The 26462-nt window shown below is 44.4% G+C and overlaps 6 protein-coding genes across 15 annotated transcripts; 2 read left to right on the top strand and 4 right to left on the bottom strand.

Moving 5' to 3' along the window:
• Positions 1 to 780: 780 nt before the first annotated feature.
• fuca2 (alpha-L-fucosidase 2) lies at positions 781 to 3619 on the bottom strand. Its single transcript, XM_028395181.1, has 7 exons — positions 3300 to 3619; positions 3001 to 3188; positions 2586 to 2925; positions 2292 to 2502; positions 1987 to 2177; positions 1725 to 1833; positions 781 to 1265 (listed from the first exon to the last, which is right to left on the bottom strand). Exons 1-7 carry the CDS (start codon positions 3485 to 3487, stop codon positions 1128 to 1130), a joined length of 1365 nt encoding a protein of 454 aa, XP_028250982.1. The 5' UTR covers positions 3488 to 3619; the 3' UTR covers positions 781 to 1127.
• Positions 3620 to 3671: 52 nt separating this feature from the next.
• Positions 3672 to 6250, top strand: LOC114427260 (putative deoxyribonuclease TATDN3). 3 transcript variants are annotated; one of them, XM_028395182.1, is made up of 10 exons: positions 3672 to 3871; positions 3960 to 3992; positions 4070 to 4143; positions 4216 to 4300; positions 5110 to 5172; positions 5238 to 5347; positions 5456 to 5511; positions 5597 to 5709; positions 5877 to 5957; positions 6047 to 6250. In XM_028395182.1, the coding sequence occupies exons 1-10, from the start codon at positions 3818 to 3820 to the stop codon at positions 6188 to 6190; spliced, it is 813 nt and encodes a 270-aa protein (XP_028250983.1). In that variant the 5' UTR covers positions 3672 to 3817; the 3' UTR covers positions 6191 to 6250. The 3 variants fall into 3 exon arrangements, with proteins under 3 accessions (XP_028250983.1, XP_028250984.1, XP_028250985.1); XM_028395183.1 differs by having other exon boundaries at positions 5880 to 5957; XM_028395184.1 differs by having other exon boundaries at positions 5883 to 5957.
• A 602-nt stretch (positions 6251 to 6852) lies between these two features.
• coq8ab (coenzyme Q8A, genome duplicate b) lies at positions 6853 to 14846 on the top strand. 2 transcript variants are annotated; one of them, XM_028394976.1, is made up of 15 exons: positions 6853 to 7134; positions 7274 to 7417; positions 7814 to 8095; positions 8183 to 8249; positions 9250 to 9318; positions 9715 to 9840; positions 10991 to 11076; positions 11171 to 11311; positions 11388 to 11469; positions 11576 to 11669; positions 13177 to 13318; positions 13474 to 13581; positions 13655 to 13720; positions 13810 to 13896; positions 14017 to 14846. In XM_028394976.1, exons 2-15 carry the CDS (start codon positions 7283 to 7285, stop codon positions 14308 to 14310), a joined length of 1779 nt encoding a protein of 592 aa, XP_028250777.1. In that variant the 5' UTR covers positions 6853 to 7134; positions 7274 to 7282; the 3' UTR covers positions 14311 to 14846. The 2 variants fall into 2 exon arrangements, with proteins under 2 accessions (XP_028250777.1, XP_028250778.1); XM_028394977.1 differs by lacking the exons at positions 6853 to 7134; positions 7274 to 7417; positions 7814 to 8095; positions 8183 to 8249 and adding an exon at positions 8994 to 9024.
• On the bottom strand, positions 14763 to 17118 carry LOC114427150 (zinc transporter 2-like). 5 transcript variants are annotated; one of them, XM_028394983.1, is made up of 8 exons: positions 16995 to 17118; positions 16723 to 16922; positions 16489 to 16635; positions 16256 to 16409; positions 15971 to 16175; positions 15793 to 15898; positions 15584 to 15718; positions 14763 to 15497 (listed from the first exon to the last, which is right to left on the bottom strand). In XM_028394983.1, the coding sequence occupies exons 1-8, from the start codon at positions 17057 to 17059 to the stop codon at positions 15373 to 15375; spliced, it is 1137 nt and encodes a 378-aa protein (XP_028250784.1). In that variant the 5' UTR covers positions 17060 to 17118; the 3' UTR covers positions 14763 to 15372. The 5 variants fall into 5 exon arrangements, with proteins under 5 accessions (XP_028250784.1, XP_028250783.1, XP_028250782.1 ...); XM_028394982.1 differs by having other exon boundaries at positions 15793 to 16175; XM_028394981.1 differs by having other exon boundaries at positions 16489 to 16922.
• A 96-nt stretch (positions 17119 to 17214) lies between these two features.
• Positions 17215 to 21227, bottom strand: dnajc5gb (DnaJ (Hsp40) homolog, subfamily C, member 5 gamma b). Of its 3 annotated transcripts, none has more exons than XM_028394985.1 (6): positions 21038 to 21227; positions 20646 to 20775; positions 19846 to 20059; positions 19622 to 19775; positions 19178 to 19243; positions 17215 to 18533 (listed from the first exon to the last, which is right to left on the bottom strand). In XM_028394985.1, exons 2-6 carry the CDS (start codon positions 20756 to 20758, stop codon positions 18403 to 18405), a joined length of 678 nt encoding a protein of 225 aa, XP_028250786.1. In that variant the 5' UTR covers positions 20759 to 20775; positions 21038 to 21227; the 3' UTR covers positions 17215 to 18402. The 3 variants fall into 3 exon arrangements, with proteins under 3 accessions (XP_028250786.1, XP_028250785.1, XP_028250787.1); XM_028394984.1 differs by having other exon boundaries at positions 19178 to 19246; XM_028394986.1 differs by lacking the exon at positions 19178 to 19243.
• A 2406-nt stretch (positions 21228 to 23633) lies between these two features.
• tp53i3 (tumor protein p53 inducible protein 3) lies at positions 23634 to 26451 on the bottom strand. The gene is made up of 7 exons (XM_028394634.1): positions 26311 to 26451; positions 25364 to 25439; positions 25116 to 25289; positions 24756 to 25023; positions 24376 to 24588; positions 24088 to 24284; positions 23634 to 23933 (listed from the first exon to the last, which is right to left on the bottom strand). Exons 2-7 carry the CDS (start codon positions 25415 to 25417, stop codon positions 23757 to 23759), a joined length of 1083 nt encoding a protein of 360 aa, XP_028250435.1. The 5' UTR covers positions 25418 to 25439; positions 26311 to 26451; the 3' UTR covers positions 23634 to 23756.
• Positions 26452 to 26462: the final 11 nt, after the last annotated feature.

Genomic DNA, 26462 nt, shown 5'->3' on the forward strand with positions numbered 1-26462 from the left:
AATTTGGACATCCTTAAATGAGCCTGAATTCACCCTCTTTTTTTAAATTACATATTTGTGTGCTAATAATACAAATATACAAAGATTAGTCCTGCCTTCAAATGTCAGTGCTTGATATTTAACCTCTCGGCTGACTGTCATTGTACAAACACTGACTGAATAATCCCCACTGTGTGCCAGGCCTGTTTTGCATGTACATGTGCATCATCACAGCGTTCTGTTTGTTTGTTTTCAGGGGATCAGCTCTGCCATGTGCGGGTCCCAGGCAGGCTGAGAGGGGATCGCCTGCTGCTGCTGCTGCTGTTTGCACGGACGTGAGAACCCCTTGCAAACCCCCCTATCTGCACGTCATGGAACATTTGCAGAGCAGGGACCTCCCACCTTAAAGGCGTGCAACACACACAGAGAGAGCAGACACAACAGTGAGATGTGCCCTGCACAAGGACTCGCCAGCTCAGGTGACAAACACACCTACAGCCGCTGCGAGGCGGCGCTGGAGTGGGGGGGAGACATGTTGCGCGTCATGGCCGCGGTGCGGAGGGTGCGGGAAAAGGAGGCTTCACGGTCACCGCTACAGCGACATTACAGCGATATTTCTGTGGTGCATACGAAGGGAGAGTTGTTGTCCTGGGTCGTCTGTGCGCAGCAGGGGTGCACGGACCGGTTTTGCACCGTTAGGACGCTACTAAACGTTCCCACAAGGCTGTTATATATATATTCGTGCAGCAGGGGGCGCCAGAGAGGCGCAACATAAGGAGAGCCAGAAAACTGATGAGAAAATAGAATTATTTCTGCAACAGTGCAGCAGCAGAGGGTTTATTTAACAGTCGCACGCACAAACTCCAACAACCAGTGCAATGTTTACCCAAAAAGCAAAAGAATGTGAAAAAATACAGAAATCTCCACAAACAATCTCACATGTGTGCTGGATTAAAGATTAATACACACATTAAACGTTTCTCAGAAACAATCATGTAAAAAATGCATTCCTGATTTATTTAGAGAGGTTTTTGTCCTCAGGACAGAGACAAGTCATGTCCAGGGATTTAAAATCATGACAGACAGGTCTGTCTTGTGGTCCAGCTGCTCCGTCATTCCTTCTTCATGTGATGTGGCTTTCCCTCCCTTTAACTGGCACCTGTCAGCCTCAGTGTCCAGGCCCACAGGCATGGCATCTGGCTGAAGGACAGCTGGGGCAGGGAGACCTGCAGTCCGCTGGGTTCTACAGGCTTCCACTGCAGCGACCCGTGACCGAGCAGCTCCACCTGTTAAAAAGCAACACAAGGATGATAAAAACAGAGAAAAGAAAACAGCGCTCTGAGGAGCAGCTCCCCTGACAGTGTGGTTATTGGACATTCTAGCAGGGTTAGACCAGTTTGCTGATATATTGATCCTTTAATTAAATAGCTGATGTGGTGGAGGTTCCTCTAAGACCACAGCGATACTGAAACACTTTGTAAACACATGTAAACGTTTTACTGGATTTCCATCCATCCATCTTCTGTTAACTGGCTTGTCCTGCAGTGCAGGATCACGGGGGGCTGGAGCCTATCCCAGCTAGCTTTGGGTGAGAGGGTACACCCTGGATGGGTCACCAGTTCATCGCAGGGCAACACAGAGACAGACAACCATTCACACTCACACCTGTAGGAGCTAACTCAGCAAATGATCATACTTTGTTTACATCAAACTGGAGATGAATTCTGGAGTGGCTCTGAGCTTACCCGGGTCTGTCCTGGTGTCACCACTGGTTCATTCAGAATCACTGATCCATTTTTCGGCCACTCAAGTAAAATGGCAAAGACGGCTTTTTCCTGCGGGCTGGAAGTGTACCTGTGTGATGATTAGTATTATTGATTTTATGTGAGCACAGTATCTGAAAGCTAGATTCACCAGTTGTCTCTCCAATCAGTAACTACACACACACTGTAGATAACATGCTTCTTCTTAACAACAGAGAGATGTGGGTGGATGCAGAAAACCCACCACACATTTGGAGTGACGCTGTCGTTCTGAGCCCGCCATGCTGTGGTGCTGTAGATGGCCTCCCCATTCACCTTCAGCCACTGACCCATCTGCCTCAGACGCTCCTCAAAGATCGGAGCTATTCTTCCATCGTGGGTCGGCCCAACATTCATCAGCAGGTTTCCTCCGCAGGACACGGTCTCTACCAGTGTCTGACACACACACACACAGAGTAAGCAATTATAAATTGTAGTGTTTGTATCTTAAAAATATGGAAGGAGTTGACTGCTGCCTGTTTCTAAAGGTCAGAAAGGATCAGCTCTCACCGCCACAAGCTGCTCGATGGTGAGGTAGTCTCTGAGAGGAGCGTTGCGTCTGTAGCCCCAGGACTTTGTGTCGATGGTCATGCAGTTTTCCCACTTGTGTTTGAGCAGGTGTCCTGGCTGGTAGCGGTCGGTACAGGTGTAATATCCACCGTGGGTGCAGATGCAGCCAGAACCCCACCGATCATTTGTCACCACTGTGTCTCGCACTGGACTGTCAGGAAACAAAGATCCATCCGTTCATTTATTTTACAGACATGAGAGGTGAGGAGATAAATAACGTATATGCCTGTTCACCTGTCATTATAGAGCCAGGCTAAGAAGCCTGTGCTGTTCCAGTACTCAGAAGGAGCATCTCCGTCCCCATCAGACCACAGCACCTCTGGTTTGTACTTGACAACAAGCTCATAAAGCTCAGGCAGCGTTTTACGAGTTGGAAAGTAGTTGGTTTTAAATACATTGGCAGCATCCTGGTTAAAGAGTGGGTTAAACCACTCAAACAGAGAGTGATACAGCCCCAGACGAAGCTCGCTGTGAGCACGTAGAGCACTCGCCACTTCTTCCACCAGATCTCTTTTTGGTCCAATGTCCACAGCGTTCCAGTTCCAGGAGGTCTTCGAGCCCCAGAGTGTGAAACCTGACAAAGAGACAGAACAACCCAGCTCCTCATACTGATACTGACACAGTGAAGCTCTCAGTGCTCGGCTCGTACCTTCATGGTGTTTTGTAGTCAGGACGATGTATTTTGCTCCTGACGAGGCGAAGATGTCCGTCCATTCTTTGGCATCAAAGAACTCTGCCGTGAACTTTGGTGCAAAGTCCTGATACTTGAAGTCTGGAGGATAATTCTTCTGCATGAAGTCCACATACGGCTTCAGTTTCTCCTTCTGCCAGTACCACCTGGAACAGAAAAGGCAGAACTGGAAGATACATACACACAGAAAACAATCACAGTATTTCACCTACATGGCAAAAGTTTAATTATTAATGAAGCTGAAGGAAGGACTTTACCAGAACCACTCGCTGCCAAAGCTCGGTACTGAAAACACTCCCCAGTGGATAAAGATGCCGAACTTGGCCTGATCGTACCACTCTGGCAGCGGTCTGGAGTCCAGAGATTCCCAGTTTGGTTTGTACTGGGCTCTGCTGGTTCCAATCAGCACCAGAGCGACTAAAGACGGAACGGCCAAAGCTCCCATTTCAAATCACTTGACCGGATTTAATATCATATCACATGATGAAGCGTAAAGTTGACGGAAATGAGTGCATGACAGCAAAGACGCACAGAAACAAGCGGTGTAAGAGCCGCACGACCAAAACAGACGGCAACTTCCGCGTAAAACACGGGACACGTTCGATTTGTGTCCAGGGATCCACAGTTTCGTGCAACAAGCACAGTTTAGAGGACTCCGCCCTCCCGGGCTGCGCTGAATTCTGAATCTCGCGCCTCGACGAATGTGCGCATGCGCACCCCGTTTTTCTTTCAGGAAGTGGGTTAATGTTTTGGTCTGGAGCGCTACGACGTCCACATGCAGGGCTACATCGACTGTCACTGTCACATCTCTGCGAGGGATTTTGACCAGGTGTGGCGGCACTTTGCAGAAACCTAAACATATGTTTTATCTTTTAAACACATTATGAGACGTTAACGTGTTTCTGTTGTGTTGTTAGGACTTGGAGGAGGTGGTTGAGAATTCAAAAAAGGTGAGCATTAATCTGGAAGTTTACAGGCAGACAGTGCGTGTTTTAAGCTTTAAATTTGTTGCGCTGTTGTTGTCCAGGCTGGATTGTTGGGAATATTAGCTGTGGCTGAGCATGCTGGAGAATTTGAGAAGATTATTCAGTTGTCACAAAGGTAAACATTTCTATCACTGAAGCTGCATTGTGTTACAGCCTCCATATAAGTGACAATTATTTTTTTTCTCAGGTTTCCAGGTTTTATTTTCCCCTGCTTAGGAGTCCACCCAGTCCAAGAGGCTTCTCCAGAGAAACAGAGAGGTGCTTCTCTTCAGGTACAAGCTCCAGCTGATGCACCCATACAGAGTGGCTGATACATGTGTGTCCTCAGGTAGAAGGAGGTCCTCCCCTGTTAACTGGAGCATGCATATTCCTGCTTTGTAGAGGTCAGGGTCTTTGACTTTAAGAAGCTGACCTAATTATCACGGTCAAAAACTGCAGGTGAAGTCTGATGACTTCACACATTATGCTTAATCATGTGTTGTGGCAAGTTTTCGGTCATACATCTTAATACGTCTTCAGCCACTTCTTCGTGTAGGCAGCTTAAGTTTTCTGACTCGTACCTGTGTAGCCCAATTATCCACACTGAATACTAACTCACCAACCAACTGGTTGTCTTTTATCTTCTTTTATTCTTGGTTGTAGTCTTCATTAAAGGCTTGTCAGTATTTTAAAAAATGTGGCGATATGAATTACAGAAAACATTCATGGACAGGCAATAACACACAGACCACGGTCAAAAAGCTATATGCCTTCCAGCTGCACACACGTCGGCTCTCCTTCGTTCTGAGTATTCCAAAATTTTACATGCACATTATAGGATCCAAGCTTAGCCAATAGAAATGCAGCATTAACATTAGTGTCTCATTTTTTTGTGTTTTCAATTAGAACAGGTCTTAAATATAATTAAACATACATCAAACATATTTACATCCAAACATTATTAACTAAAATTGTTTACCTATAATCTGGCTTTAACAACATGTTTATCAGCCACACCTCATATATTGCCACACATGCGTTTTCCTGCTTTTCTGTGCATCTATAACCAACTACCTTCTGTGTGATTGTGTTTGTTCTGCAGGATCTTGATGCTGCTCTGCCCATTATAGAGAAATACAAAGACCAACTTGTTGCCATAGGAGAGGTAAAGGTTCAGGAGGCTTAATGTAGACATTGTATTCACAGTTAAAATCTTGTTTCCTCTTGTAGGTTGGTTTGGATTTTACCCCCAGATATGTTAACAGTGACACAGATAAGGAGTCTCAAAGGCAGGTCCTCATCCGTCAGGCTCAGATTGCCAAAGAGCTGGATCTTCCTCTGTGAGTGTAGGAATTATGTTGTTGTTTGTAAAAGAATTGACTGTGCTGAAAGACAAAACCAACACACCCACTGGCCTAAAAATGTCTGAATGTTTTGTGTCCATTCAGAAATGTCCATTCAAGATCTGCAGGAAGACCTACTATCCACCTCCTGAGGGAGCAAGGTGGACCACTAAGTTTATATGTCACACCTCAGTGAGCTTTTTGAGTGCAGTGAAGTAAACTGCAGTTCCTCTCTGTTGTCACTAGGTGTCGAAAAAGCACTTCTTCATGCTTTTGATGGGAAACCAGCTGTTGCTATGGAGGGAGTGAAGGCTGGATATTTTTTTTCTCTTCCACCGTCCATCATACGGAGTGAGCAGGTACAGCCGATCGGTGGAGTGTGTCAGACTCTTCGGCACATATATGCAGTAAAATTCTTGTATGTCCTCAGTAAAAACTGCATTTGTTGACTTTGTTTTCATTGGTTGACTGTATCACGCTGATCGTTAATGATTAATGGAGGCGTCTTTGTGTATTTTGCACCAAGAAGCAGAAGCTTGTGAAGCAGTTACCGTTAGAGAACATCTGTCTTGAAACCGATTCACCCGTTCTTGGTCCAGAAAAGCAGGTGAACTTTAAATATGTATCAGTTTATTTTTTTTATTATAAATGTTTTATTTATGTCCAGATAATTGCTGTTTTGCTTCCTGATTGCAGGTGAGAAATGAGCCAAAAAACATCTGCGTCTCTGCTGAGTACATCAGTAAAATCAAAGGAGTGTCGCTGGAGAAGGTGATGGAGGTGACGACGCAAAACGCCCTGCGACTCTTCCCCAAGCTGAAGGCTGCCATCAGGCTCTAAGGATTTAGGAAGGAAATGTCATTGGTTGACTTCTTAAATAAAGAAAAAATGACAACTTAACACACATTGTGTATTTTTCCAAGTAAAACAACTAAAACATCCAGAATTTCCTCATCTCTGTCGTGTAATGTAAACAACAGCTAACTGACATCAGCTTATAATCATGTAGCTTTAAATATCAGCTGATGTTTGGATCAGTCAGTTCACAGCTGCATGTGGCACTGATGCTTTCAGGGGCTCCTTGTTACTGCTCTGTGAACTGTTTGAGAAACAGACGTCTGTGTGTGGAGAAAACTGCTGCTATCTCATTACTGTAATGGACAGGAAGTCATGTCTGTGAGTGTTTCTAAGAGTCTCACAGACTGAGGGCAGATCACATCACACTGTTTGGCAGAGACAAAGCTGAGGAGGGCCTAAACATGACTACATGCTGAGGTCAGCAGTTTCAGACTTCCTCTAACTCCTTCCTGGTCATAATGAGAACGAAAAACATACAGATACATCAAATAAAGTCCTTTCACACGTAATATAATCAAGTGTATTTCTGGATATTTTATTTAAAAAATGTTTTTTTTTTTTTTTTTTTGCGTCCGACTTTGAGGGTCAGCTCCTGAACGCCCCCCGTGCTGAGTTCAGGGACCGCCCAGAGCGGACACGTCAGCGCTCCCACGCTGACAGCTCTCCATCGACTGACAGTTTGTCGGACCAGTGCGCGGTTTGTTGATAGCGGGAGCCAGCGGCGGAGCTTTGCTTCATTGGCCCGGTGCTGGTTAAACGTCTCCCCCCGGGCCGTCCTTCGCCGCCTCGCTGGAGTCGATGTTTTGAGAGGGAATTGTGTCAAGTTAAATTAAGGTTGAACGGCGGCTTGTGCTGCAGTTTGCACAATGCTGGCTGCTCTGCATGCTCACTGAGCTCAGAGGGTTTGTGTTGCGAAGCTGCTGTCGGTGAGTGGAACTTTGAATTAACTTCTTTTTTAATGTTTTAAAGACTTTTCACTGGTTTGTTTTGGACATTTTTCACATTTTTTGTTTGTTGCTTCTCATGTGTCCATCATAACCACTGACCTCCTGCCATTCTCCACAGGACGTTACCATGACAGGTGACACGGTGGTCTGGAGGGGGCTGACATGGGTGAAGCAGGCGGCCAGCAGGGCTCCACCGGGCGGCCTGACTGCCACCGGGAACCAGAGGCTGGTTAACTTCCATCACATGGCCACATCAGCAAGGGTGAGCAGTCAGCCGTGATTTGGCCATCATCATCATGCCTCAGATCACGTTTCACAAACATGCCACCCAGATACCTGCTCTGTGTGTTTCTGTCCGCATCAACAACAGCAGCTTCAGGTACATGAACATTACAGATGTTCATGTACCTCTGTGTGCACACAGGGCTCTGAAAGACCTCAGTCTGGGTCTAAACGGCATCTTTAGGCAGGATTGATCCCTGTTTTACTTTTTGTTCTTTAAAATCACCACAATCTTCACCTGAAGAGATGAGGAAAGAGAACTTTGCTCATTTAGGTTCTACCAAAATGTCTAAATTCTGCTTATTTCCGGCTTCTTCAGTGTGGACATTTGCACATTTGCTGTCACTTGAAATTATTTTTGTGGTTTTTCATCCAGGATACGTTCAACAAACACAAAGAGGTCCACAGGGTGACCCGGTTTCACACATATTCGACTATGAGCGCGTGCTTCAGCGCCTGCTTCATTGGAAGTGGCGATCAGAGAACCTGCGGTGGAAGATCTAAACGTCTGAGGTGCCACAGGGACTGGTCCGGTCCGCTGTTCTCTGCACACACCAGGCTCTTCAACCAGGACAACTCCACCGTGGGGCGGCTGACGTCGGAGGATATCAGTAAAGCAAGGAGCAAGAAAACCGAATTCAAGCAGCATAAGCAAGTGGTATGCTCTCGCCGTGTGTTTACTAAAGTCATCATCAGGATGTTGGAGGACTCAAGTCAACTTGTTAAAGTTCAGTTTTTATTTCAGCTCAGTGAAAAAGCCAGAGAGAGGAAGGTGCCCGTCACTCGGATAGGAAGGCTGGTGAACTTTGGAGGTAGGTTTAGGACGCTCCGCCGCTCGGTGTGTGTGGAGGTGTGTGTGTTGTTGAACAGTGTGAGTGTAAAGGTTTGATTGAATCCTCAGGGTGTCATCACAAAAGCACAAAAACAAACAGCACATGGCTGAGGTCACAATCTGTTTGTATTCGGGTCAAAGTGCATCAGAGTTTGTTTGGAAGTTTCCTGATATTCAGAGGTTACCGGGCATGGACGGATGGACGGATGGGAGCCTCTGAGGGACACTGAAGCCTCTGAAACTCAGAGGATGAACGTCAGTCTCGGCTTTGTGTTTACAGTGTGAACTCCTGCATTGATTACCTTTGTGTGTCTTCGCCAGCTGCAAAAGGACACAAAACAGGTCTTTCGTCTTCTTTAATGTGATTATTTCTGGTCGTCGGACATTTCCTTTTTTTCTCTTAGATTTACTGTATGAGTCCTAAATGGACCCTGACATTTTATTAGGTAACTTGACTATTTCTGACAGAAGTTGTGCAAACAAGTTGTGCAAATGATTTTGGCTGTGCTGGCACTTCCTCCAGAGCAGCAAGGGCTCATGGGAGACTAAGAAGTCCCTCTGCAGGACATCGGTATGACCATGGTTATGTAATCCAGTGAAAAGTCGGTGCTGCTGTTTGTTTTTTACAAACAGACCTGCTGTTTGGTTTGACCGCTTGGTCTTACAGTGAGGCTTCAGCTTGGATGTCGTTCAGGACCTCGGTCATCCAGGGTGTCATGACTGGAATTACAGAGTATCAGTAGCTGAGAGAATGTGTCCGTAACACGCCCGAGATCGTAGCTAATATAAAAACATGTCGGCGATGTCTCCTCATCAAAGGGCAGCACACTTCCAGTCATATCACTCCTTTCTGTCGCTCTTGTTTGGCCTTAAGTTGACCTCTGAAGGGTTCAGGAAATCAGACCCACCTCTGCCTGCTGATTGCTGTTATCACGTCCTGTTATCACGACTAATCTTCTAATATGGAAATCTCTTTGCAGGTCTTGCAGTCGGACTTGGCATCGGAGCGATCGCAGAGATGGCCAAGAAGACCTTCAAACCCAAACAAGGTGAGCAGATGATGGCGTTTGGATGAATGGTTCAGCGTTACGATGGTCAAAGAGTGATTGTTCATGCTGATTGAAGCAGAGTTACTCAGCAGAGCTTGAAACTTGAAATGAATGTGGAAATAATCATGAAGTTTGAGGATCAGACGTGTCAAGAAATGTAACTAAATGTAGTTGAATGGCTTGTTCAAGGAAACCTTATCTTATGCTGCGTTCAAGACCGTTGGAGATCAGAATTTCCCACCTAAACCTCACAATATCTGACGTGTAAGCCCTCCAGGTGTTGATTCAGTTGTATCCATAGGAACTTTCGTACAGTTTTATGTTTTAAAACATCACTTCCTGCCCTGTCTGTAAACATGTGTACAGATTGACTGATGTGTGTGTGTGTTCTCTTAGGAAACAGCAAAGCCATATTGGATTCGAGCACCTTCCTCTCTGAAGCCAACGCTGAAAGAATCGTGCGGACGCTTTGCAAAGTTCGCGGTGCCGCTCTGAAGCTTGGACAGATGCTCAGTATTCAAGGTAATCAAGCATCAATACATGAATAAATGAATGTTTTAGTGACTCTCTTAACGTGACACAAGGACATCTGGACGTCTCTCACACCGCTGAGGCATGTGTCAGTGTGCAAACACAGGTTCAGCTTTTATCACACAAATAACAAATTTATTATCTGACACTTCAACCTCACAACAAGACTTCAGCATGTTTATGATTCAGACTCGCTGGCTAATGGCGAAATGTCATCCCCGAAAATAAACCTGCGACCAGCTGAACACAATAAGTGCCATTCCAGCTGAGCTATTGTGGGCAGCAGAGTCTGACCTGACACCGCTGTGTGTTTAAACGCCACGCTTACAGTAACGGTGTTGTTTTGCTCCCAGCCTCCGCCCGGGGCCTCTCATGTATTATCATTCTAGCAGAGTCACAGAGTTAAGCGTTTGTTTTCTACAGATAAATCCTCCGCAAACTTTTCAGGAACACACAAGGTCGTTTACCAGCGATTGTTTTGAAGGTGTTTTACATTGTTTTTTTTCCTTTTGACATCATAACGTTTAGTATAAGTTTTGACAGTTTTGGTTGAACAATGGAAATCAAATGAAGACCTTGTCATTGTTTTTGCACATCAAGCTGCTGTGGGTCATGTTTTTAACTGAGTGTGAGTGTTCCTTTGCCTTTAAGCGCTTTGTTTTGGTGTGCAGCCCCCATATTATTTGTTTTTGGTTCATTCTTAACAGTGTTGTATTTCACTCATCTCTGAGCGGTGTTCTGGTAGCAGCTCTCTGGCTGGCAGGTTGCTGATTGTGTAGCTTTACCTTTAGCCGCATTTAGACCGGCTGTGGACCTATGATTAGCGCACACCTGGTTCTCTTTGGGCACTCAGACCAATGCACCAATATATCTGGGCAGAGTTTTTATTTCAGTGCTGACACATTTGCATCATTTGTGGGCCTACATGCAATGTTAGCAATTATCTGGTATCTGGTTTGTAGCAAATATTCCGTTAATTGAAGTTTTAATGAAGATAATTTTGGAGATTTTACATGTGTAGGTCCTTTAAACACTGACAGAAGCTTTTAAAACAAATAAAAATGCACCTTTTTCCAGTTCAAATGATGATTTATTTAGTGTGTGTGTTTAACTGCACTGTACTCTTCCTAATTTCTTCCAGATGACGCCTTTATAAACCCTCAGCTGGCCAAAATCTTTGAGCGTGTTCGTCAGAGTGCAGACTTCATGCCCACCAAGCAGATGATGGTACAGTAAGAACAAACAGTTCAATCAGTGACCACATTTCCTCTGTGAATCACTCATCGTTTCTCCTCCTCTCTGTCTGTCTCTCTCTCTGCAGAAAGCTATCAGCAGCGACCTCGGCCCAAACTGGAGGGACAAGCTGGAGTACTTTGAGGAGAAGCCTTTTGCGGCCGCCTCCATCGGTCAGGTGCATTTAGCGAGGCTGAAGGACGGCAGAGAGGTAGCCATGAAAATCCAGGTGAGTTTGTGTGCGCACAGATAAAGCGCTGACGTCGGCTGTGACATCATTTCACAATCCAGTCTTTTCCCCTCAGTACCCCGGAGTTGCAAAAAGTATCGACAGCGATGTGAATAATATCATGACCGCTCTGAGTTTAAGCAACGCGCTGCCTGAAGGTAACATTGTTGAAGGTTTTTTATCTTTCCAATGCTAACAGCTGCTATTGTCTGATGTCTTTGACCTCCACTATAGTCAATATACTGTTCTTGTCCCCTCCCACAGGTCTGTTTCCTGAGCACCTTATTGAGGTCATGAGCCGTGAGCTGGCGCTGGAGTGTGATTACGTAAGGGAGGCAAAGTGTGCCAGAAAGTTCCAGTGAGTCCCTTCACATTCATTTTTACTCTTTTACTTGAAGTCTAAACAGCACGGAGCCAGACGCTGTTCCCAGACATTTCTTCTTAGTCCAGCCCAGGGACTGATTATATCTTCTCCTTTAGGGGCCCCAGTTTTGAGCTGTGGATTCACAGGATAATTGTGAGGTCCAGTTTGAGGTTTTGGGTCTGAGGTAGTAATCTTGCTTTTGTTTTGTATTCACTTCTGGTGCCAAGTCAGCTGTTTTTTTGTTTTGTTTTTTGTTTTTTTTTTCAGCCCATTTCCCAGAATTCACCTGCGACTCAAACCGTCCGTACGTGTTTTTGTGTCTCGGACATTCTAGTAATGAAGTTGTTGTCACCATTCGAGCCACTATTTGTGTTGCTGGTCCAGTCATGGTGGCATCGCAGCTCATTCTTACTACAAAGTATTTTCTTTTGTTTAATTCCAAACCTCTGCTGGTGTATTGACAACAAGGAAACCATGTGTCATGATGTAAATCCAAATATTATCAAATGCTCATTGTGATGAATGCAGACATCTGTATCCAGAAATCCAGTGGAGCTACCTGAACCAGCACCGAGCAGACAGGCTGTCAACTGAAATGTTACAAATTTCTCTCACATTAAGTTAACTTTTCCTCCTCATATGATAACCAGCACGTCTGCCATGTCATCGTATAATATCCCGTAGACAGTATGTAAGCATGGAAAGAGTGTCTGTGACATCACTCGAAGGTTTCTGAAGAGTCTGGAGTCTCGGAGGCTCCGACCGTCGGCACATTGGCGGTCTGCCTAACTCCTAATACAGGCAAAGAGGAGCCGAGGCGGGCAGGCAGGCAGTCACGGAAGCAGGCAGCTCGTGCAGTCACAGCCATAATCATGCTTCAATTTAGGTCTTCATATAATTAACTGAAACTTAAAAAAGAAGTTTTTTCAATTGAGACCAAAACATGTTTTAAACTACACTGTAAACATGTTTATTTCTGCTGTAAAGTTGGGCATTTTAATATGGGGATGGACCAGCATCCAGAGAACTTTTAACACTTCCACAGACTTTGTGGATCATAGTGTGCTCGCAGACTAACACAAGAGGACAAAAAAGTAGCACAAACAGGTATCATCAGTGATGTTGATGGACAGGCTGTCAAAGTGGCTACAGCTCTGTGTAAACAACTGGTGGGAAGCTGGGGTTTGTCCTTAACCTAGCATGGATCTCTTTCCTTTCATGCCACTTATAAAGGGCTCTCTCTCCAGCATGAGGCCTGGTCTCTGCTGCTAGCTGGACCTTCATGCTGGTGTGTTATTGGGTGCTTTTTATGCAGCAGTAATGTCTGGCAAGTGTCTATGATGTCTATGTGAAGACAGTCGGTCAAACTGAAGCAGTGTTTACGATCTGAACAGCTGCTCCTTTTGCAGAGAGATACTACAACTATATTTTTTACAAATGCCCCCTTTAACAGTGCCTCCTCTGACATGTCCTTGCTGCTTCGTCCTTGTTTGTGTGTCAGAGAGCTGCTGAAGGATCACCCTTTCTTCTACGTGCCTGATGTGATTGACGAGCTGAGCAGCCAGCACGTCCTCACCACAACGCTGGTGCCCGGTTTCCCCCTGGACCAGGCCACAGACCTCTCTCAGGAGCTCAGGAATGAGGTACTCTACATCACTTACAGTGCAGAGTTAACACCTGCGCTATTCAAGACATGCCAACTTTAAATCCCGGAGACATGTCAGCACTTCAGCATGTCTGTACTCAACACACAATTACACATGTAATAACGGCAGCCTGTCTCCTTTTCTTCCTCCAGATTTGTGAGCAAATCTTGATTTTATGTCTGAGGGAACTTTTTGAGTTCAGATACATGCAGACGGATCCAAACTGGTCCAACTTCTTCTTTGATCCTCAGAATCACAAGGTCAGTTTCCATCAGAGTGACACACAATTATATATCATGTCCCCTGAGCAGTTTTCTGATTTCATGTCTTCAGGTTGCACTGTTGGACTTTGGAGCTACGCGAGGGTTTGACAAGAGCTTCACTGACACCTACATCGAGGTGAGAACAACACACACGTTTATTATTATAACGACCCAGTATGAAGGCTCAGAGGCTAGAAAAACTCACCTGTGTGTTTCCCGCATCAGGTAATAAAAGCAGCTGCAGAAAAGGACAGAGAAGGAGTCCTGCAGAGATCCAGAGAAATGAAGTTCCTCACAGGATACGAATCAAAGGTGACAAACATCTTTCTCGTGCTCTAACAATAATGTTGGTGGCTTCCACATTCAAGTTCTTTCCCTCATTGGTCTAACGTTTCCTTCAAAGCCTGTTGTTTTTCTGCCGTCCTCTTACAGACGATGGAGAGCGCCCACGTGGACGCCGTGATGATCCTCGGGGAAGCCTTCTCGTCCTCGGAGGCCTTCGACTTCGGAACTCAGAGCACGACCGAGCGCATCCACAGCCTCATCCCGGTGATGCTGAGGGAGCGACTGACGCCGCCTCCGGAGGAAACCTACTCCCTCCACAGGAAGATGGGCGGCTCCTTCCTCATCTGCTCCAAACTCAAAGCTAAAATCGCCTGCAAGAACATGTTCCAGGAGGCCTACGGGAACTACTGGAAAGACAGACACCCCGGGTCGACACACTGAGGACAGCTTTCCCACACAGCATGGTTCTGGTGGTATGTTGAACAATTTAACTCTCACATTCTTATCTGCAGAGATACTTTTAGGCTACAGGGACCACAGAGCGTCCTGCTGTTACCTAGTGTTGTGTTTTTGTTTTTTGTTTTTTTTTTACTGCCAATTAAGAACTTAAGAATTTTTGTTCAACCAGGACTTCCATCCGGACTTTACCTTCCAAAATAATGTGTATTATTTGTACTTATTTCTTTGAATGAATTTGTTGTGCTGAATGTACAACCTGATAATTATGTGCCTGTGTGGTCTGAAGAAGTGTACTTACTTATTTACTCCAACCAGGATGGCCAGTTGGAATAAATTGACATTGATGCTGCAAAAAATCAAATTAAGGAAATGTGTTGGAAAGACTTTTCTGAAGTGAAGTTAATCTGACAGAGCGTTTAAAAGATGTTGGAGAATACATTTTAATGTTAGAAACAAATACAGGCTCAAATAATTACATAAATAAATATCAATTCTTTGGCAATTTGTCGTGCCAATTAACTTAAGCTTTTTCAGTATCGGACGGAGAAGTAGCTGCACTGTGACCAGTGTAGCAGCATGAGTAAATACTTACAAACACACACCACCAGCTGTTTACATGTCGAGGAATAACACTTCAGAAAGTAGCCGGATCCTTTCACCTTTTTATATAAAAGCCGATATTTGTGAATCAGTCTAAACTCTGTGTCCGCGCTCAATCCGGCTTAATCCGACTTAATCTGGCTTGTTTGCTGTCCTCCAAACCACTAGGTGGCGCCTCGTAATATACAAAGTCCGTTCAGGCCGAAAACTATCCGGATATATCCAGATATGGCCCGAATCCCGCTCTAGCCGGATTGATTTCCCCAGTGTGAACGGGGTCTTAGATGCTACAACAGAGGCGGTCTTACAGTTTGGATTTCAAAAACTTGTTTTCACATTTTTTCACCATAGCTCGGTTTATTTGCAAAATGTGTCAGACTTCTTCCTGACTCGGTTAAGAAGGAGCAACCAGTGCTTTCCTGCCTTAATGTCGTAGCAGCCATCTTACTGATGACTGTCAGCAGACGTCCTGCCACGCTCCACCTGAACCGTGATGCTGGAGAAGCCAAACTCTGAGCGCAGGAGCTTTGTTGTCCTCCTGAGGATAAGCTGCGAATCTGCATCTTCCTCTGAGTAGACAAAGAGACAAGCTCGATTATCTGTGTCTGATTCTTTTTCTTTACTCTGAGATCAGGAGGATTGATTTAACTTCTACCTGTGGCCACGTGGACTGAAAGCAGAATGTGAGTCATGTTGAGGCTCCACATGTGCAGACTGTGAACAGCAGTGACTCCTCTCACAGACAGCAGCAGCTCTCTCACGGCACTGTTGCTTAGGTTCTGAGGTGAAGCTGCAGAAATCAGACAGACTGCATAAATAACTCATGTCATTAACGTCCCCACAACCAGAAGGAAGTGTGTTTACCTTCCATCAGTATCCTAAAAACATCCTTTGTAAGAAGAAGTGTCGTCCCAACGACGACAGCGGAGAACAGGAGCGTGCAAATAGGATCTGCTACTTTATATTGAGGCTGTGAGGGATGCATGAATGTGATTAGTGGAAGGTCCTGCAGAAACGTTGACCGGTTTCTGCTGACACTGACCCAGACGTGAATGATGGCGGCAGCCAGCAGGACGCCGACACTCTGGAGCAGATCTCCCACCACGTGAATGAAAGCTGCCTTCACACTTGCGTTGCTGTGACTGTGCCCGTCCGTCTGACTGTGTTTGTCCACCTGCTGCTGGCTGGAGGGAAACCTGTGGCTGTGGCCATGTGAGGTGCCAGACTGGTGCAGGATCAGGACCATCCTAAAAGTAAAGAGTGTTTTCAGAGGGGAGCACCGCGTACTGACCTCTAAAACAGACAGAAGTAATCTCAGAAGACTCACAGGACGTTGACCCCCACAGCACAACCTGAGGTTAGGAGCATAATCTGGCTCTCGATCTCATAGTCTCCATCACGGATCCTCTGTATGGCCGTTAAGACGAGAACTGCAGTCACAGCCCAGATCGACACAACGGACAGGAGAACACCTAGGATCTCTGAAGACACAGAAAATCCAGCACAGTCAGGACACGAGCTCCGTTTCACTGAAACCAGCTTAAGCTGCTGTGAGGAAACCTGCTCGATGCCATCCAAAGCTCATGGTTTCTGTTGGTGGCCTGCCTGAGATCCACAGGGAGAAGATGCTGACCGTGATGCTGCCAAAGTCCGTCAGAAGATGAGCTGCATCCGTCATGATGGCGAGACTGTGGGCGGCGTATCCACCTGCAGAGGAGACGGATCGCTTCAGACTGCCAGAGGAAGAGGGTGTGCATGTAGCGTAAAAAGTCAAGAGGAACTCGTGTAGCTTACCAATCACCTCTCCGGTCATGAACACGAGGCTGACGGCGGCAGCAATGAGGAGTTTCCTCCTGGCCCGATGTCTTGTGTCACTTTCTGTCCCCAACATCGTCCCCGTCTCCCAGCAGAGCCACTCAGGCACGTCCACACCGGAGGCTTCATCACTGAACTCCAAGTCTGAGCACATGTGTCTGCTGTCCGGAGGACTGGTCCTCACAGCAGACAAAACAGAACCGTCAAAAAATATCTGCATCATCTACGCACATGTGAGGTGCAGTACATACCCTGTAAGCGGCTCCATCTGTGCCTCAATAAGAGGTTGTTTCTCTGAATCCATTGAAAGCTTCATACGCTCATGTGGCTTAACATCAGCAGCTTCCTAAAACTGTGGACAACTCACCACCTGCTCCAACACTCCTTATCTGTCAGAGGTGGAGCACGACAGGAGCCAATGGCAGAGCGCAGACGTGTGGCTCACAGACATGAAAACCAGTGAAGCTCGAGGGCATTTACAGAAGTTTATTTCAGAAAAATATTCACTTTACACAGTTTGAACAGTGGAACAAACAGAAACATGTGGGAATGGAATAAAATATTAAAAACATGTTGCTAAATTAACACCTCTGTTACATACAGATGACCCAAAATATAAACATATAAACACGAGTGACACCTATTAGGCTTTATCTCAATATATCATTTAAAATATAGCTCTGAATTTACAAAATAATCATGGCACACAGTGGAAAAGATTTGACAAAGTTGGTTTTAGTGTCCAAGTGTACAAACAATTAGAACAATCTGTGCGATGCTTAAAAGGTGCCTCTCCACCACCTTGTGTGCTTCTGTGCAGCAAGCTAACCAACAGCACCACCTTCAGAGTTAGAGAAGACGGAGGACATGCTCATACTGTGTGTATGTCAGAATGGAGCTGGAGCCAGGAGGCGGTTAGCGTAGGGAAGGCAGGGAAGCCGTCGAGAATTAACCCTTGGCTAATCATTTTCTTCTGCTAATCACCTGCTAGCTTCAGTTCCACCCTAAATGCCGCCTTCATGACCTAGTACTGTTATTGTCCATGTTGTTTCGTTAATCATGATCATGTCAAATACTGTTAAGATCTAAGATTTTAAATATACAGTCTGGTTTGGTCACAGCGTCCAGCTGACCTTGAGGAATCTCGGTCTTGGTCCACCCTGACTGTAAGCCCTTTATTTCATGTCCACAGTGCACATAGAGTGGTTGGCCTATAAGAGTCTGGAAAACCTGATTAAGTTTATTAAAAATATATATAGTATTAAATATATAATATTAAAACATTTCTGAACTTTGCACTGTTCTCAGAGGATTTTCACTGTGAACTTGTGAGTTTAAAGTGCACCTGAAAAACTCAGACTTTGATCTGCATGGCTTTTATGTCATTTATATTCCCAAAATTCAGAAACAAGTTTAAAAAAATAAATATGAGAGTGGATCAAAGATAAAAACTATGACACAATCACATCGCTGCTCGATTCATGTAAACATATAAACCTCTGAGATGACTGTGTTTGAGGGAAGACGTTCAAACACAAAAAACTGCATTTATACTCATCATCCACTCTGCTGCTGCTGCTGCTGCTGCTGCTGCTGCTGGTGATGATGATGATGAGATGTGGTCCAGAATCCGGCGCTCTCAGGACTGCCACAGCTCAATCACTCTGTCATTCCTTCCTCAGCTGATTCCTCAGTTACCTGAGTGGCTGAGGAATCAGCTGAGGACGGCCGATGAGGCCCTGAAGTGTTGTTGGCTGCTTGAGGCTGAATTACAATGGGTACATCCTCACCTGCAGAGGAAGCAGAAAATGTAACGTATTAGAGGACAGCTTCTGTTTCTACCGTTTACACCTCAGCAAGAGGACACAGAGACAAGATGTCTCCATTTCTTCATCTTAGGTTAGCGTGTTTGAATGCAAACCAGCCTGATGATGGCGCCAGACAACCACTCAAAGGATGAAACTCCATTATAAATATCTGAACTAGTGATTGAAGACAGCTCATAAAAAGCCATGAAGCTTAAAGGGATTTATTATTCTGGTTATGGAGGAATCATAAAATTATAATGTATAATAATGTATGAAGTGTAGCATTTATGGCGCCCATTAGCCTCTCCTTACTGATAACATAATGTTGTAAACACAGGTAGTGTTGCCAGCTATAGGAACATGCTTGCTCATGCAGTTTAAAAAACAATACAATCATTCAGCACTGACAAATATGACAAGAGAAGAAATGCCACATCAACACAAAGGCTTCACACGCACAATAAGCAGCACGAAAAGCTTTAAAAATCAACACTGATTGCATTTTTCCCACCAAAATCAATCCAGACATAAGCATGTGATTTGATTTGTGTTGAAAGCTGCTGAAGCTTTGGGACCTGAGTCGAGCAGCACGGGGCAGCAGTGAGCTGAACACAGGTGAACGTTACCTGAAGAAGGACCCGACGTTATATTGGCATCACTAGAGCTCGGCTGAATAACTATAACATGGCCTCCTGCTGTAAAAAAAGAATTCTGCACTGAGAAAAGCTCACAATGCTTCCTCACAAGATGTGAACATAGCTTAGCATAAACAACGTATTTGTACTCTGACAGTACTATGTCAGAAATCACTCTTTAATTAGGATAAAACAACACACTCGTTATCATCAGCCACAGCAGACTGGGTGGTTTCATGTAAGGTGACTTTCCCCAGGAAGTGAGACATCACAGTGTATCAGTAAGACTCAGACACACTAAGCTTTTATCTCTTTGTCAAACTTTGATTCGTCATAACCACAAACTTGCAAACAGAATATTTGCCGTGTGTTCATTATAAAGACCACAGCTGAGTATGTTTTATGTTCAATCATCAGAACAGCCGCGTCTCTTACCTGCTTCCTGTTCCCTGATCTCCGCCTCCAGGTCCTCAGGGTCTATGTGGATGATGTTTTCCTCGTCCTCTTGTGTTTTGCACTTCCCACAGCAGAAGCAGCAGCAGCAGAAACAGCAGCAGCAGGTGAAAATACTGCAGCAGACCAACAGGGTCTAAAGGAAAGGGGGAGAATCAGTATACAGTTCCAATCCACGTCTGAACGCACATTCAAACACTACGTACCTTAAACCAGCACTTGGACATGAGGAAATAATATTTGACACCTTCATCCCCAAACTGCTCGGCCGCGTACAGACCCATGGATCCATACTCGTCATAGATTTTACGCTTGTTCTCATCGCTGAGGATGGAGTTAGCATTGTTGAGCTCCTTAAATTTCTCAGCAGCCTCTGGGTTGTCTGGGTTCTTGTCAGGGTGATGTCTTAATGCCAGCTTCCTGGGAGGAAAAAAAGTGTGTGAGGGTCACAGCTCAGATCCATCAGATTCTGTTAATCAGATCGTTTCTATTACACAAGAAATCTGAACGACTGAACGCAGGATAACAGGAATTAAAAGATATTTACGCCCACACATGTTCTGTTACTGTCCACAAAGACAGAGGAGAGGAAGTACGCAGGTTTAACCCTTTTCTTGTTTCGTTTCGGACAACATTAATCCAGGATATTTTTGAAAATGTAAAACTAAGCATGAGCATGTATGGAAGTTTGAGCAGCACCATATCTTGACGACATCAGCTGGTGACAAGGAGCACCAGTTCCTTGTCGTCAGGTGTGTTATCTGATAAAGGGTTAAGGTTGGTTTATGTTCAGGTTTGTACAGAGGAGTCCTGCTGTGTAGTCAAGGATTTTCATAAGTGATAAAATATGGATAATTAAAAGGATTTCTGTAAAATTACTTCGGGGTTGATGGCACCTTTGGAAACTGTCTCATTTAATTGTTATCACTGTAACCCTTAAGAGTTAAATCTGGGGGAAAACTGTTAATATTAACCATTTATTTTGGCTCTGAATGAATAAACACACCTGTAGGCCTTTTTGATTTCCTCTGCAGATGCTCCTTTCTCCAGGCCCAGGACTGTGTACAGGCTGTCTCCTGTGGTTGACAGCTTCCTCTGAGTTCTGTGTGCATTCTCCATTTTTCAAGATCTGGCGACTGTGACACAAAAAAACACAAATATTCCGCATCAGTTCCGGACAGATTCACTGCGGGCAGACGCGTCTGTGGATGTAAAGTTCGTCCAGGAAGTAAAAACTGCTGACAGCTCTAAATACTAGTTCTACTTCTGAGTGTATGACCAGATAACCAGGTTTGTTTCATTCTAAACCTTCCTTCTGCGTGATCTCGCTGCTCTACCTGCTAGCCGACGCAATAAAACTTTACGAAACTTTTAACGAAAAAGTTTAATCTTACTTACGGGACGAATAAAAATTGTTGTTTTCCGTCGATTCATAGAGTCCGTACGTGTTCCGGTGTCCAACCTGAAGTTTACTCGATGAGACGAAGCTGGAAATTCGGTTTCTTGTGTTTAAACGTTTGTCCTCATGACCGGGAGAGAAGTTCTGAGGAGCCGCAGGAGCGAACCCGGAAGTCCGAGAAAGCAAAGAATCCTGGGTAAAAAATAAAAGGTTTCAGGAAGTAAATAATAAAATAAAATAAAATAAAATCTCGCCGTCTTGGGACAAATTAAATGTGTAATCTTATCATATTCATTAAAAATATTGTGCTTTTTCTTTTTCAAGTATTTCTGGTTTTAATTTAAAACGGATTCCACAGCTCTTTTTTACCACAGGTTTATTGTAATATGTAACAAAAGTTAAGTTGTAAATGACCTTTAATTTTGTAATTATTATTGGGTATTATTGGTTTTTATTTAAGTGCAGATATAAAGCTTTATTTGTGTGTGTTTTTTGTTTTGTTAGAACCTGGCTGAGGCCACAAGCTCTTATGTTGTTTTGCAGTGTTTTGTTAAACAAAGGACAAAATAGTCCAGAATAAAGAAAAAAACATGTGGGTCATATGAAGCTCTCTGGTTCCCCTAATGACCGTCTTCCACCCTGTCTCTTTAAAGAGGTTTATCCAGCCGTAGCTCCAGATGTGCTCAACGATTAACAGCAGTCTCACAAATGGTACTGTCCCTTGGTTTTAAGCAGGCCGTGGTACAGCCTCTAATCCAGAAGCCTGGTCTTGACATTTCTGTCCTCTCAAATTTTAGACCAATTTCCAAAAACAGATTTTAGAAAAAGTCAAAAGTCAGTTGAATGTGTTTTTAGATGAACATAAAATGTTCGAGGTTTTAAAACCCAGCACAGAAACTGCACTACTACAAGTTTTTAATGATATTCTTTTAGCCACACTCGACCTCACAGTGGACCATGATGACATCCACCTGTCCCGACTAAAAGACTATGTTGGAATCCAAGGCAGTGCGTTAGAGTTCAGGTCATACCTGATGGAGAAGTGTTAAAGGTAGGGTAGGAGATTTCATTCTGATGCACTTTTTGTTAAATTAGTGTAACTTCTCTTTACAATCCGATAGCAACCGATTAGTTCGGCAGTTTCGCTTTAAAATGAAGAATATGAATCATCTGTGGAACCTATAAAACACTAAAAACATCAGCCAATCCTCCGGGTGGACCCTGCACGGAGTATTGGCTGGTTGTCACTCTCTTCCTGCTCTGCGCGCACCAGAGAGGTACGTGCATGATGGCCGAAGTCATGGACCGCAGCTCGTCTTCAGGTGATGTGCGTCCATGTGATTGGGAGGCGTGGCTTCGGGGTGAGTTTTCAAAATCTCCTACCCTACCTTTAACGTCTGTGTGGGGTCTGCTGAGTCCTCTGCTGCCCCTCTCATCTGTGGAGTGGCCCAAGGCTCTATTTTGACCCTACTCCTCTTCTCCCTATACCTCCTCCCTCTTGGGTCCATTCTCTGCAAACATGGTGTCTCCTTCCACATGCCCTTAAAACGAAAGCAAACTTATTCTGTTCAACAACTTTTAGATTGTGTTGAGGAAATTAAATCCTGGCTGTCAGCAAATCTGCTACATTTTAATGACACTAAGACAGAGGCCATACCGTTTGGACCCAGTGGTGCCTCTGCTGCTGATGTAGATTTGGGTGTCCTGACACAACATCAAAAGTCCACTGTGACAAATCTTGGTGTAAAATTGGATCCAATCTGAAACTTGATGCTCAGATCAGTGCAGTTTTTAAAGCGAGCTCTTTTTAACTGAGACAACTGGCCAAAGCCAAACCGTTCCTTTCTCGGCACTTTGAGATTTTTATTCATGCTTTTATTACGAATCGGTTAGATTATTGCAATGCAATTTATTTTGGGCTCAGCCAGGCTTCACTTGCAGGACTGCAGCTTGTACAGAATGCTGCTGCACGGCTTTTAAGTGGTACTAAGAAACCAGAGCACATTACTCCGATTTTAAAGTCATTGCACTGGCTCACGATGCATTTCGTATTGATTTTAGAATTCTATTTGTTTTTAAATCCCTTCATGGTCTCGCCCCTCAGTACATGTCAGACATGCTCCAGCTCTACCGCCCTGCTCGCTCTCTCAGGTCAGCTGACCAGTCTCTCTTGGTCGGCCCTAAAACACAGAGAAAACTCAGGGGGGACCGCTCCTTCTCTGTCGCGGGTCCTAAACTGTGGAACGAACTGCCTCTGCACCTTAGACAGAGGGATTCTTATATGGTTTATAAGTCATCACTTAAAACACATCTTTGTACTTCTGCTTTTAACTCAGTTTGAGTTGTTGACTTGTATTTGTTTTATTGTTCTTACCCCTGACTGTTTTACTGTACTGTTTTATATTCCTGTGTTTTATCAAATTGATATTTATTTTAGAGTTGGAGTTGGAAATAAGTAAAACATCAGTTTTGGAGTTGGGGCCTTGATTCAGCTGGGATTCTACACTCAATTTAGATACTATCATGTTTCTGCTGCATCCTCCAGCATATTGAGATTACAAAATACACACTAAGCTGTCAGTAATCACTACAGAAAACAGTACAAAGTAATTTTATTGGCTCACATCAGAAGGACAAATATATTACAGAGAACACTGCTTTGTAAGATTTGTTTCCATAAATCTCAGAACATGCTTTATTGTCCCTCATTGACTGCTGTCAAACGACATTAATGACAATCTTTCCCATGTTTCTGTTGGCCTCCATGTGTCTATGAGCCTCTGCGATGTCCTCCAGTTTGAAAGTGCTATCGATCACTGGCCTCAGGGAGGCTGGCTGGTCTGAGAAATGCGGTAACACCCTTTCTGAGAAAGCCCTCACCAAGTCTGCTTTGTACTGCGAGGAGAAATGCAAAGTGAGAAACATGTACCTACAAGAGATATGTACGATGGTCTCATTATGGAATTTTGCAATCTGCACTTGACATGGGTCAGTTTGTTAACATGCAGAGATGAAGAGCCCTGATGTGTCATTTCCAATAAACTCTCACCTGGAGGCTGCGAGAGCGGAGCAGGCTGCAGAGCAAGTGGCCTCGCTTGGAGAGCAGTTTGCCCAGCAGGTCTCCCTCGACTGCCCTGCCGCCCATAGTGCCGTACAGCACCCACCGGCCGTCGATGGCTAAAGAGCTCACATTCTGCTCCCAGTTACACCCACCGATGCAGTCAAGGATCACATTTGCTCCCTTGCCTGTGAAATGTAAGTTATTATTTATAGTAAGGAGACCTTGTATGCACATTTGAACATGTTACTGCAGTGAGCGCACAGAGGCACATCTCACCTCCTGTAAGGTCATGAACTCCTTTTGCAAAACTCTCCTCTTTATAGTTGAACCCAGCCGCTGCGCCCAGTTTCTCAGCCATCCTCAGTTTTTCTGGGCTCCCTGCAGTGACCACGGGCACGGCGCCCAACAAGCGAACCAACTGAACAGCAGCTGTTCCTACTCCGCTGGCTCCAGCGTGGATCAGCACCACCTCGGATTCCTTCAACTGAGCTGTACTCAAGGACACAGATTGGAAAATGCAGAATTAGTACATGATATAATATCAGTTCTCTCCAAACAATGTCGTCTGAAAGGCTGAATAAGAATCACTCTCAGCTACCTGGACATTTTATTATGTTTTAAAAGCAAACTTTACATTTGTATTATAGTGGTTATACCTATAAAAACAAGCAGCTGGAAAGCAGTGAGCCAGGCCTCTGGGATTGCAGCAGCCTGGCTGAGTGTGAGATGAGTGGGAACAGGCATCAGAAGCTCCTCACGCACAGCAACATATTCTGCATATCCTCCTCCACAAAGCAAGGCCATGACCCGATCATCTGCATTCCACCCCATCTTCATTCCTGGGCCCAGAGTATCCACAATACCAGCTACCTCCAGCCCTATGATGTCACTCTCGCCTGGAGGGGGTGGGTACTGCCCACGTCTCTGTGGAAAACAGGCATTATTAAATCAGCACAATATACTTTCAGATATCAGCAGAGTGTATAATGCATGCTTTGAAGGAATGTGTATTGTACCTGTAATAAGTCTGCTCGGTTGAGGGCAGCTGCCTGAACCCTAATGAGGACTTCCCCATTTTTAGGCTGCGGTCTGGGAACAGTTCGCAGCAGCAGATTCTCTGGACCTCCAGGTATGTCAACACACACTGCTTTCATCATCTTGGAAAAACTAGAGCACCCCTTGTTCCAGGCCTGTAAAAGGGGAAGTAAAATAAAAGTTTCCAAGTTCCCTTAAAGGATTTTAAACAACACTTTGGGACACTCACTGTCCTGTGGGTGTTTCCAATCAAAAATCTACCAGTACGCAGGATCTGATGCATCTGATGGTCTCAATAATGGCAACTGTGAAAAAAGAGAGAAAGGCATATAATAATGTAGTTTCCATAAAGTATGTTGAGTGCATATTATATAAATAAATTATATTTCTGCATATTATAAAAATGTCATCAGAATTTAACGCATGCTTGCATTGTTTAAAAAATACATTAATTTAGAATCGTTTATGCCAAAAGGCTAATTTTCATCTGTAGTCCCCCGGTTCCATGATTTAAAAAGGCAAAAAAAGCACATATACATACAACATAGTACAAATACATATACAAAACACTATACAATTTAAAAAATAATAATAATAATTACGTTTAAATAGTATAGTTAAACAGTTCTAAAGTCCATCAAGTCTATGTTAGACATTAAATGCACATAATGGTTTCGAATCAATTATTAATTTATAATTTCTGTGGACAAAATTAAAAACTCAAATTACAGATTTTGGACCCTTTTGCTTGCCATACAAAGGAAGTCGGAAGTAGCTAGGTGGCTAGTTAGCCCAAGGTCCTTAATGAGTTTGTAAAACAGGCGTGGCGATTAAAACCACTACGTGGAGAGGAAGTGGAAGAAATGGGAAGAGAGAGAACAGAGGAAAGCAGAACAGAAAGTAGGAAGTTTTTTTACAGTTACGTGATGTGATTCTCCGAAGTTGCAAGACTACAAACTGTTACGCAATGCGCATGTGCGGCAACATCAAAACATCCGAGTAAAGCAGCCTATGTTTAAATAGTTGAACTGAATCAATACATCTGCTGGTTTGAATTGTGTTACTGTCACTGTTAGAAGACATGTGTGGAACATTAATAAAGCGATAACAGATAGAAAATAGAAAATGTTGCTGTTAAGCACAATTGATTTAAAGCAGTACAGAAAAAGAACTCACCAGCCTGCGATGTCAACACTTCATACACTTTGAACTGACTGTGAAAGTCTTTGGGAAGTTTTGTTGAGCCATCATTTCGACTGGACCTCAGTTTGAGCGGGAGGGATCACAGCCTCAGAGAGGCAGGCCTTCTGGCTCTGACCGTATTAAAG

The sequence above is a fragment of the Parambassis ranga genome, chromosome 22, assembly GCF_900634625.1.
Source record: "Parambassis ranga chromosome 22, fParRan2.1, whole genome shotgun sequence".
Lineage (NCBI taxonomy): Eukaryota > Metazoa > Chordata > Actinopteri > Ambassidae > Parambassis > Parambassis ranga.